Source organism: Hemicordylus capensis, chromosome 5 (genome assembly GCF_027244095.1).
Source record: "Hemicordylus capensis ecotype Gifberg chromosome 5, rHemCap1.1.pri, whole genome shotgun sequence".
NCBI lineage: Eukaryota > Metazoa > Chordata > Lepidosauria > Squamata > Cordylidae > Hemicordylus > Hemicordylus capensis.
The window spans coordinates 225,296,871-225,309,534 of NC_069661.1; the positions used below are offsets into that span (position 1 = coordinate 225,296,871).

The window sequence follows — 12,664 nt, forward strand, 5'->3', positions numbered from 1 at the left end:
TTTATATTGCTACTTTTTTTCCTTTAAAATTTTTTTTACGATACCAAAAAAGCGTGTATGAAAGGGAAAAAAACCCACCCAATTGAATATATATTAAATATCTATATAAATAAAGATAAATTAAAATGGGGGGGGGAATAAAATAAAGAGCCAGCGTGGTGTAGTGGCTAGAGTGCTGGACTAAGACCAGGGAGACCCGAGTTCAAATCCCCTTTCAGCCATGAAACTAGCTGGGTGACTCTGGGCCAATCACTTCTCTCTCAGCCTAACCTGCTTCACAGGGTTGTTGTGAAGAGAAACCTAAGTATGTAGTACACCGCTCTGGGCTCCTTGGAGGAAGAGTGGGATATAAAATGTAAAAATAAAATAAATAATTTTTTTTATTATTTCAGCCCCATGTAAATACATACAATATTTTTCTATTTGATGTAAAACTTTACATATCACCAATTACTAGTCTTATACTTAGATCTGTATTCAGTTTCCTCTATGTACGAAGCAGCTCAAAAAACATAATTGTACATTAATCTGCATTTTCTAACCATATCATTTTAGAACCTAACACACACCTGTATAAAAATGTTGCACCTGTTAGTGAGATCTTCAGCAAACTTCTCCATTCGTTGTTCCTTTGACAATATAGATTCCATTTTCATCATCCATGAGCTGACAAACACATGATATGACTGCATCTCTCTGGAGAGAAACCAAATAGGGTTACTTAATGGTTCAGGCATGATTAAATGAGTTCAGTTTAAAGTGGGATTTCAACCCATGGTTTTACCTAATGTCTGAGTTGACAAATCATGGTTACAGCCACTGGCCTACTTCACAGGTTGCTGCATTATGGAGATGGAGAGAACATGAAGCTGAGTGGAACATAGGGAGCTGTCATATACTGAGTCAGACCATTTGCCTATCTAGTTCAATATTGTCTTCACAGACTGGCAGCAGCTTCTCCAAGACGGCAGGCAGGAATCTCTCTCAGCCCTATCTTGGAGAAGCCAGGGGGGGAACTTGAAACCTTCTGCTCTTCCCAGAGCAGCTCCATCACCTGAGGGGAATATCTTACAGTGCTCACACTTCTAGTCTCCCTTTCATATGCAACCAGGGCGGACCTTGCTTAGCTAAGGGGACAAGTCATGCTTGCTACTACAAGACCAGCTCCTGGTCTCTCAAAATATAAGCATATCAAGTGCCCATTTCCTGAAGTAGCTTTTTTCCTTGGAACACATCCTGAAGAGCATCTCTGCATTGTCATATTATAGGATGGAAAACAGAAATAAACAGACAAGCAGCTCTTTACCATGAGCCAGGTTGTTCTGAACAGGTTAGCTAGCACAAACCACAGTTTGTTATGAAGTTTGAAGTAAGCCAATGTAAATAATCTCAATTCCTTAATAAGGATAACATGACTAGTTATTGTAAACCGTAACTTCTCTCTTGGCAGGTACACTAGTGATATCATCCCTTATTGTCAAGAGCACCAAAACCACAAAAACTTCTCTTTTCAGGACTGTCACCCTATCCTAAACAGGTTGCCCCATTAATTTCAAAACACCACCAGCTAATTCCTAATTTTGCAGTTTCCAAATATGTTTGGTGTACAGAATAAAACCATGCAGGCAAGAGAGCTCTTTCTTTTCAAAACTTACTTGGTAAGTGACTGGGCCTTCTGCTGTAGAAACGTTTCCCTGTGTGTTTTAATGGTATTGTAGCTTTTCTTGTCCAGAAGCTTGGCTGCAGCTGGCACCTTCTGGATCAGAAAGCTGTCAGCAAACCAAACTATATTAGCAGTAAGTGTGATAGCTGGCACCTGCAGCATCAACAGTAAAATTTGGGTGGGAGGGAAAAGTTCATATTAGGGCTTATTCTGACATTAATTTATATCAAAAAGCTATTCAATACGCCACAAGCATCATTCTCACTACATCCCCTACAGAGATGTAAAAAGGTCCTATATGCATTATTAAAGTTATCTTAAGTACTCCAACGAATACACATACACAACTTCCCAACTGAAAGTACGTTACTTGAAGCAAGCCCATTCATTTCCCATGCTGGCTTAGGATTTCAGGCTCTGCTCCTGAGCTTATGTTCCATAGCTTCAAAATGGCATAGAAACATTGCAAGATGTTTAGAGCAAGGAGACAATATGTGAGTTATTTATATATGAGCTAGAGTTACAAGCACAAAGCAAAATAAAATAGTCAGTAAATATTAGAAGAAGAAACACAGGATAAAGAATAATTTTCTAATATATTTTGCTATGTAAGCCACTTTGTTGCTAAAAAAAAACCCCACAGTATATAAATATTTTAATAATATAAGGCAAGGCACAAGAAAAACAAAAGCACACGCACACACCAGATTAGAGCTTTAAGCAGTTTAGTAACTTCAAACCCAACAGCCAGCACCAAGGTTGCAGGCAGGAGTCTCCCTCAGCCCTATCTTGGAGATGCCAGGGAGGGAACTTAGAACCTTCTGCATGCAAGCATGCAGGTGCTCTTCCCACAACGGCTCATCCCCTGAGGGGAATATCTTACAGTCCTCACATGTCTCCCATTCAAATGCAAGCCAGGGTGGACCCTGCTTAGCAAAGCAGACATTTCATGCTTGCTACCACGAGACCAGCTCTCCTACTATAAAAGATCTAAGATAAACATTACTAAGAGCTTTGTATTTTCACAATGCTTGTGAGGAAAATTACAAACTGCAAAATCTTCACCTTTTTGCAAATGTCCAGTAATGATTTGTAGAATTTCTTGTCTACAGTCCGAAAAATCTGAAAATGCAGTACAAAGAGTCCACAAATTCCTACATATTTCTCTCTCTGGTCAATTTCTGAGGGTTCACCTTGTACAAACACACAGAAAACATTTTTTAAAATTTGCCATTAGAGAACCATATAAGAACTCATATAAACAAAAATGACAACATGAGAAGGGGCCATTTTGCATTACCCAGTTTAGCTTCAACATTTGCAAAAATTGTGCGAATACTATGTGCAAACTCCTCAGCAAAAGTGCTATTCTTCGACACCGACACTCCACCATTGAGGCTATCAAACTGCTGTTCTATACAAGCCTGAATGAGGACAAGGAAAGTAAGAGCAATGTACAACATTAGCATTATGCAGAATGTGACATCAAAGTATGTAATATTATTGCAAATAAATCACAAGTCCATACACAATTTGAACTGAAAACTGTTCTTTGTTTTGGGGTGTCCTATTAAAAGTGAAATTGTATTGGAAATCCGATTAAAAGGAAATTCCTATATACATCCAGTTGGATGTTGCTAATTGGCCAGCTTTGCTCACTTCAGCAGGAACTTTGCTCACTTCTACATGAACAGAAGGGAACACTTTAAAAAGTTGAACCCATTTCTGACCTAAACAGTAAATTTTAAAAACAATGACTACAACAACAGCATTTATGAGATGTTACTGTTAGCTATTTAGATATAATATAAAAACAAGGCGGTCATCTAAAGCTTTAAGTACTTTATTTTTGAATTGCTACACAGCTTTCTTCTGAAGCTCCCAAGTGATGTACAAAACAATCACATTAGAATATCGGTATTGAAATAAAAATTAAGGAAGATCAAGACAAAACATCCATAATCAAAAGCAACAACACACTAGAAGACTTTGTTCCACTCAGTAGAGAGTAGGGGTGTGCACGGAACCGCCAAATGCGGTCTGGCACTGGGGTGGGGGGTAGCTTTAAGAGTGATGGGAGGGTTTACTTACCCCTCCCACCGCTCTGGCGCCGTAATCTTAAGAGTAACTGGAGCAGCAGGATACCTCCCTGCCGCCCCTTCCCCAATGTTGCCGAAAAACCTCCCAGGAGTGCTTTGCGCACGCACACGTCACAGAGACGTGAAGCGCACGCACGATGTCTCTGTGACGTGTGCGCGCGCAAAGCACTCCTGGGAGGTTTTTCGGCAACATTGGGGAAGGGGCAGCAGGGAGCTTTCCTGCCGCCCCAATTACTCTTAAGATTACGGCGCCAGAGTGGGAAAGCGGTGGGAGGGATAAGTAAACCCTCCCGCCGCTCTTAAAGCTACCCCCCACCCCGAACCAAACCACCCAGGTCCAGACCGGTCCGGAGGCTTTTTCAATGGCCTCCGGACCGGTCCGGGCCCATCCCTAGTAGAGAGCAGCTATATTAGGTGGCATCCAGTAACTCTTCATCCAGAACAAATACTCTTTGCTCCTAAGCAAGATATACAAATTACCTAGATAGATGTTCACTATTTTATTACTGTAAGTCACCATCAATGTTTAAGTTGATCTTCCCAAATGAAACAATGCTCATCATATTTTATTAAGTTACCTGGAATATCATCCCATCTAACAACTGGTTTTCCAGTTTTAATAGCAGCTTTTCAAATGGCTTCAGTTTATCTTCCTGAACTCCAAATTTAGAAGGATTGTGATGGACAGATTTCAGTAACCTAGCAAAGCAAAAAACAAAACTAAACTAAAACACACGCACAAATTAAAATTAACTTTTCATACATATTTTCTGTATTTAGGCTCTGCCTGAACCAAGAGTTCATTAATCTCAGCTGTGGCAACTTCCCTTGATATCCAAATTACATTCTGGAACACCAGAGCACAAGAACATTTTTATTTTGAGACAATATTGCCCACTGGGAAGTAATCCAAGGGCAACAGTCACAAGAGGAAATTTCACAAGTTTCTGTAAAACAGTTCACAGCATTTGGCCATTATAGCAATAGTTACTATTACACAATAAAAGCTTAACCTTGTCCCTATGTAAGTCAATAGCAAAACCCAAAAGACAAAAGAAGATTTTAATAGATTTCTATTAAATATAATTTATGTATAAATTATATTTATAATTTATATAATTACATAAATATAATTCTATTATATTTAGAAAATATAATAGAATTTCTTAACAGAAATTAAGAATGTAATTTCTGATTAAACTGTTGATTATAATTCTTTGTAAACTGCCTAGAGACATTTTGAGTGGGAGGCATAGAAATATAACGAATGAATAAAGGCATTCAGGAAGTTGAGGTATGAATACCAGAGCTGCCAAACGTACTGGGTGCAACCCAAGAAAACTGATATTTAAGCCCCATGGAAATGACCAGGAGTGGCACAGCATAATTATTTTATTTTTCTAAAGAGAAAATAGCTTGAAGAATTTGACACACCTTTTGTACATGGTCCAGTGATCTTTCAGCAAGGCATGATTATCGATTATCTCATCCAGTGTGAGTAAAACTGTCAACAGTTCCCCCAGATGCTCATACATAGCCTGTTGAAAAAGTTAGAGTTCATCATGGATTTAGTATTCCAAGAACATTATTAAATACAGTACTTGTTTGAGATACACAAGGCCATTACAACAGTTTTTATAGAATGCATTTTTTTTTAAATTATGCTGTGACATTACTAGCTGGTTGAAAGCGTCCCTGAAGGAAACAAGATACAATCCTGGGCTTGTAAAAGATTTAGCAAAACTACTGATATTAACTGTAGATTTCCAGAGACTTTTTATTTAAAGCAAAGGATTTTTATTCTCCCTCAGAAGAGGATTGTCTCTGCTGACTATTATGGGTTGCCTCGACCTCTTGATCCTAGACAGGGCCAATCACAGAGCTTTGCTTACCACCAGGAGGGAGCGGCAATCCCCTCAGCCTCCGTTTTTCACCCTGTCTCACTCCAGCAGGTACTGAAAGAAAGTTGCTCCATTTCTTTGAGGAGAGTGTTTGTTTAAGTTGTTTGTCCTTTTGATTTGGACCCTTATCTTTCCCCTCTCGCCTTTCCTGCATGCCTCAGTGCTAGTCAGGGGGAAGCTAAGCGCTGCGAGGTTTGTGCCTCCCGTGGCCTCTGTTTTCGGCATTCCAGCCTTGCCATGGCCACCGATGCCTCTCACAGCGAGAGAGAGCTCTCTCTCTCTCTCGGAGGACTCTGTAGTGCACTCTGCATGCCGGACCGAGTGGGTGGCAGCAACTCATCCTGCACCCAAGGCTCAATCCCCCAGGACCACCAAGAAAGCGGTGGCAAAGAAGGCAGCGAAGAGAAAGGTGGACGGAACCTCGGCGGCATGTGAGGCTGCGCTTTGAGAGGGGTTGCCATCTGAGGGGGCTCCTAGCACTTCAGCTCCAGCAGAGAGTGCTCTGCCGGGCCCGGCCACTGTGGGGGAGGGGTTCAAGGACAGGGGAGGGAAGGCTTTAACAGAACCTTCCTGCGCCCCATTCGCTAAGCGATCGAGTCCCCTTGCGGCCTCTCAGCAGTCACCCACGGCAGACAGTAGGGAGAACAATATTCCCCCGAGCTTCGCAGCCCTGATCTGGAGGGTTATAGCAGAGGAGTTTGGGAAACTGCCGTGGCTGCCTGTTCCTGCCAGTTTTCCTTCATTGCATGTTCAGGGCATGGCAGCTGCTATTTTGGGGACTGAAAGTGGCCCGAACAGGGAGATTGCCACTCAGCCTGATGGGGTAACTACCCCATTGGTTTGGAGCAGGGGCCACCCATTTTGTCCCCCCACAGTTCTCCGGCTCCAATGTGTTCTGCAGTACCTACCCTGCCATCCAGGCCCCCCCCACTGAGCCCTCAGAGGCTTGACTCAGGCAAGGAGGAGAGGGAGCTTTTCAGGGATGAGGGAGAGCCCAGCGCTTCGCAGCACCCTCCCTACAGACTGTTCTCACAGTCTGATTTCCATGTACTGCTGCACAAGGCTTGTAAGAGTCTTCGGTTGGAGGGGGTGGTTCAGTCTGCCCCAGAGCTCTCTGAAGGGGACCCTGCTGTGCTTCCATCTCTCAGAGCGCCTGAGGTGTCTGTCCCCTGCCCTCAGTTGTTCTTAGACCTTATCCAGGCTGAATGGGATAGGCCTACTGAGAGTAAGGGGCCTCCACCTGCCGTCAGGTGATTTTATAACTCTGGCAAAGCACTTTTGGAAAAAGGTACCACCCATAGCTGCTGAAGTGGCCACCTTGGTGACAGGTGCAGTACTTCCCAAAGATGGCAATGATGCTTTAAAGAACCTGGATGACAAAAAATGTGACACTGCTTTACGTAGGTTGCTTGAGTCTATCGCTCTTTTCTTTATGCACTTCTATGTCCAACTCCATTTTCGCTTGAGCAGCCATTCCATGGGTTAGGGAATTGACTCCACTTGTCCCTCCTGGACTATCTGCCTTGCGGCAGGGTCTCAATAAGCTGGGTAAAGCTGCGGCCTTTATGGCAGACTTCTCCCTTGACGCACTTCAGTTGTCTGCCAGGACTATGGCATTTGATGTTACGGTCCGCCAAATGCTTTGGCTCAAAAATTGGAAGGTGGATCAGAAACCTAGGAGTAACCTCGCCAATTTGGCTTTTAAAGGGGGCAAATTGTTTTGAGAGGTACTAGATCCCATACTGATTGAGACTAGGGACAAAAAGAAGGCCATGCCCTCTAGCACTCACAGGCAAGAGCGCAAACCTTTTCCGTCCACCTCGTCCACTTCCAGGGGCTTTAAGCCAGGTTTTCTTCCACGTTCCAATAGATAGGTTCACCTGGTCCAAACCACAGTTGTCCTTTCAGGACAATGAACCTCACAGGCCCCAGCAGCCTGGTCAACACGCCAAGCCTGGTTTCAAGCACAAGGGCACCCAATGACTGCCCTCAGGGGAGGTCACTCTTGCCCCCCCCCAGGTGGGGGGCCAGCTTAAGGCATTTGCGAAGGTTTGGTCGGGGACACATTCGGATGTCTGGATCCATCAGACCTTGTTATTTTCCTTCCAGCCACCGGACCATTTCCTGCCATCTCCCCATTCGCACAAGGGGTCCAAGCATGCCCGGATGTTGGAGGCCATTCAACACCTGTCCATGATACAGGCAATTGAACCGGTACCTGGAAGAGAGGGGATGGGGGATTTATTCCATCTTGTTCCTGGTACCAAAGAAGAATGGGGCCATTCTGGAACTCAAATTTGTGAATCAGTTCCTGAGGAAGAGGGGCTTCCGGATTGAGACCATCCCGTCAATTCTGATGGCCATCCAGCAGGGGGACTACTTAACATCTGTAGACCGCAAGGAGGCTTACCTCCATGTTCCCATTCACATTCAGGACCGACGGTTTCTGCATTTTGTTTACAACTCCCACTTTCAATATCGGGCCCTTCCCTTTGGTCTTTCGACTGTGCCAAGAGTGTTCACCAAGATCATGGTAGCACTCATGGCACACTTGAGGACCAAGGGCGTCCATGTTTATCCTTCTTTGGACGATCTTTTGATCAGGTCTCCTTCGATTCAGAGAAGCCGGGGAGATGTCAAGACGACCCTATCGGTGCTGGAAGCCCATGGCTTCATTGTGAATTATCAAAGAAGTACCCTCAGGCGACAGACTAATATATTGCACTTCGGGGCCCTCGACACGGCCAAAGGGGTGGTTTCCCTCCCTCCAGAATGCAGACGCAAATTGATCTGCAGGTGTTGGGCTTTAGTTCTTTGCCCCAGGTACGATATCCGATCCTTGAGCCAATTGCAGGAGCTCATATTATCGGCCATAGGTATTGTTCCTTGGGGTCAGTTCCATTCCCGCTCCCTTCAGTGGTTCCTGCTTCCTCACCAGGTCCGGGTTATGGGAAGGTCAAGACTCAGGGTCAGTTTGCCAGAATGGGTTCGGCTGTCCCTGAATTGGTGGGTGTCTCCAGCCTTGAAGAGGGGGGTCATGTTTCTGCTGATAACCCGTCTCCAAGTAACAATGGATGCCAGCCATCAGGGCTGGGGAGAGCACTGTCAACAACTCATAGCGAAAGGGTCTATGGATCGAGGAGGAACAACTAAACAACATAAATTAGTTGGAACTTCGAGCAATAAGGTACGCTCTAATGGAGTTCCTGCCTCTCCTCCAGAACCATCACATTCTAGTTCGGACTGACAGTGCAACTGCCAAGGCCCATATCAATCGTCAGGGAGGGAAAAGGTCCCAGGCCCTGATGAGGGAGGCAACTACGCTGCTATCATGGGTGGAGGTAAACCTGCTCTCATTAGAGGCCGACTATGTAAGTGGGGTGTTAAACACCGTAGCAGACTGGCTAAACCGCTCTCACATAGATCCAACCGAGTGGTCATTGAGCGTTCAGGTCTTGTACCACGGTTCGATCTTCCTGTCATGGACCTGTTTGCTACCCCCAAAAATGCCAAGCTGGATCGGTTCTAGTCCAGATACTTGACTCCCGGGGCCAAGGGAGTGGATGCCCTGACAGCTCCCTGGCCCAGCAGTCTGACATACAACTTCCCTCTCATGGCAATAATTCCACAGACTATACAGCGAATTCGACAGGAGGCGGCAGAGGTCATTCTGGTGACTCTGCATTGGCCACACCAGCCTTGGTTTTCTGACCTGGTCTAGCTGTTGTGCAAACCCCCTATGGCCCTGGGTTGTCGCCCTCACCTTTTCAGGCAGGGGCCAGTGATCCACCCGGAGCCAGAATGGCTCAATCTCTTCGCCTGGAGATTAAGAAGGACTCTTCAGAGGCCTGTGGATATTTCCATGTGGTATAACTCACAAGGGGTTACGCCCCTATCGGCGTCCGTAGTCCAGTGTTGGAGTTCCTACAGAAGAGGCTAGACAGGGGTCTCCACCCAAACACCCTTTGTCGCCAGGTCTTTGCTGTTGCTTCTGTCTTGGAGGTGCAGGGTGTATCTTCCCTCTCGGGGCACCCACATATCCAAAGGTTCCTAAAGGTGCAGATATCCTAAAGCCACCTACAGTACATAGATTTCCCACTTGGGATATGAACCTGGTACTTAGAGCCCTTACCAAGGCACTGTTTGAACCTTTGAGGTCGGTGTCATTGAGGCTGCTGTCCCTTAAGGTTTCATTCTTGATTGCGATCACTTCTGCCAGGCGGGTTTCCGACCTGGGAGTTCTGTCCGTGCGGAAGGAGTTGTATCTGTTTTTCCTGGAGTATGTCTTGCTTCGCACTGATCCCACTTCCTTTCCAAAGGTGAATTCTGTTTTTCACAGAACACAGGAATTGATGCTGCTGTCCTTTTGTCCTAATCCATCCTCCCCTAAGGAGAAGGAGTGGCATGACTTGGATATACGCAAAGCCTTAAGGATCTACTTGAGGCGAACCAAGTCTTTTAGGGTCTCTGAGTCTCTTTATTTCCTTTAGGGATTGTTTTCTAGGCAAGCGGGTTTCCTCTTCCACCACAGCCAGGTGGATCTGTCAATGCATCCAACTGACCTATTCCACTGCTGGTGTGGATTCTCCTGCAGGCATCACGGCCCATTCTACTAGAAGTGCCGCCACCTTGGCTGCCTTCTCCATCTTGGTTTCCTTGGGGGACATTTGCAGGGCTGCCACGTGGGCCTCATCTACCTTTGTGAGACATTATAAGATTCATGACTGGGCTTTGGCTGATGCTGCCTTTGGCAGGCGAGTCTTGCACACAGGTGGTTTCCACTGAGTGACCAGACCTTTGGATTCCTGTCCAAGGGTTTGTTTGTAGGGGCTATGGTAGGTCCCATAACAGTCAGCGGATACAACCCTCTTCTGAGGGAGGATGAATCGTTGGAACTTACCTGAAAGGTCATTCTCCTCAGAAGTATGGGTTGTATCTGCTCCACCTGTGTTTGGTTGTCTGGTCTGTTTTCTTCTCTGTCCTTGGTTTACGAGCAGTTTCCTTTTCTGGATGGACTGTTCTCCCTGGAGAATGTTGTGCTAGTATTAGGGAAAATTCCTTGGGGTATTTTCCTTAACCTTGTGAATGTTGTGTGTTCTCTGTTCTTCAGTTAATCTTATTTTTTCTTCTGACCACAGAGAGCTGGCTACATACTGAGGCTGAGAGGATCGCCCCTCCCTCCTGGTGGTAAGCAAAGCTCTGTGATTGGCCCTGTCTAAGAGCAGGAGGACAAGGCAATCCGTAATAGTCAACCGATACAACCCATACTTCCAAGGAGAATGACCTTTCAGATAAGTGACAAAGATTCATTCCAGATATTTTTATTTAACAGCAGCAGCAGCAACAAAAAGACACATAGACTTTTGAGGAAGGCTTTCCCCAGTTCAGCTTCCAAACTCATAGGGTTTTATGACATACTATATCAGACTCTCTAATTAATTCTCACCTGAAAATGAACTCCTGATGTCTCTATAACTTTAGGGGCACTCCTGAAACACAAAATAATATGTATTTAACATCATTTAATTTAGATATTTAGAGGAACAAATTTAAACACTCTTCAATAAACCCTCTGCAGTATTTAACTTAACTGAGAAAATGACTTCCAACCTGCATAAAATATATTAGGGTCATTCACACGACTGGGCAGCCAGGGGCAAGGGAGGAGGAGATAGATACAACTCACCTTCCCTCCAGACGATTGCTTGAATGTTACTGGGAGTGCAGACCATGCTTCCAGATGATTTGTGCTGCATCGTGCAGCACAGAGCTCCAGAGCCTGGGATGACGCATCCCGGCCTCCTGATACCCCACAACGCACTCTGCAACATGAGTGGTGCATTGGGGGATTCCCCCGGGAGAAAGCCCCAGAGAACACATGATCCCAGAGCCGGGTCGAAAAGCTGGGCTAGGTAGGTGGCTTTTAACCTGGGTAGCTTTTCCTCCTACCTTGCTTCCACATAACCACTTCTACCCAGGTTTTACCTTGCTTCCACAGAAACAAAAATTGGGAGCACACACAGCTCTCAAACCTGGGTAGAACACAGTTTTTGAATGAGTGAATGACCTCAGTATACACCATACAGTTGGGTTGCAACTGTCTAGATGCTAATCTGCCACATATCTCTAGCCTGGACCTGCACAACAGGTAACCCACCAAACTGAACAGAGTCATGAATTTTGGTCTGCCTGATGCTCAATGGCCCACCTGTTAGTATTCAAGTCCAAAAGAGGGGTAGAAAACATGTAGCTCTCCAAATGTTGCTGAACTACAACTCCCATCACTCCTAGTTGTACTGAATTGTGGCTGGGGATTATGGGAGTTGTAGTTCAGCAACGTCTGGAGAGCCACACATCTACCCCATCTAAAGAGGCTTTTAAAAAGCAAGTCAACCATCCACTGCAGCGATGGAATACAAGTGCAACCTCAGAACTGCAAATCTTCCAACTAGTCTTATGAGCATGAACCACACTAGTACTTTCACTCCACAATTCCAAATGTAAAGACTACATAGAAATCCTTCACAAACACCTGGCTTGGGCCTTCTAGTACAAAGATATCACACTTTAATGTCTCAGACTTTTTTTTAATAAGCAGACCCACAACAGTAATTGCATTTTTACAGGAGAGGAATACCTGTCCATTTCAGCCTCTATCTTGGAAGCAAAGTGCCCATAACTGCCAGCACTAACCTGTTACATATACCCCACATAGGCCACCTAGCTCACTAGCAAATTCCTTGAAATCCACTGCTTTAATGTGACAGTACATCAGTACTGGGAATGCAAATATGTAATAAACCCTAAATCCCCACACTGAAACTAGGTTAATCTGTACATCTATTGAGGCAAACGTTGTTTATGCTATTAGTGGAAGCAAACTAAAAACGTGTCTATTGAAGAAAGCAAGGACTACATTTCCACACAAGAATTCAGCCAACACAAGCCATCTATACCCTCTCCAAATAGGAGTGTCTACTTTTTCAGTGTTGAAAAGAGGT

At 44.9% G+C, this 12,664-nt stretch overlaps 1 protein-coding gene across 3 annotated transcripts in view; it reads right to left on the reverse strand.

Annotated features, from left to right (window-relative positions):
* Positions 1-12,664, reverse strand: part of WASHC4 (WASH complex subunit 4) — an 82,846-nt gene that overhangs the window by 54,868 nt on the left and 15,314 nt on the right. For 2 of the 3 annotated variants that reach the window (XM_053254500.1, XM_053254499.1), the window contains exons 8-14: positions 11,110-11,152; positions 5,197-5,300; positions 4,341-4,461; positions 2,964-3,087; positions 2,729-2,856; positions 1,656-1,816; positions 570-696 (exon numbers count right to left, since the gene is read on the reverse strand). In XM_053254500.1, the coding sequence (XP_053110475.1) occupies positions 570-696; positions 1,656-1,816; positions 2,729-2,856; positions 2,964-3,087; positions 4,341-4,461; positions 5,197-5,300; positions 11,110-11,152 (808 nt within the window). Of the gene's footprint in view, positions 1-569; positions 697-1,655; positions 1,817-2,728; positions 2,857-2,963; positions 3,088-4,340; positions 4,462-5,196; positions 5,301-5,654; positions 5,814-11,109; positions 11,153-12,664 lie in introns of those variants that run through there. The other variant, XM_053254501.1, reaches the window with a different exon arrangement.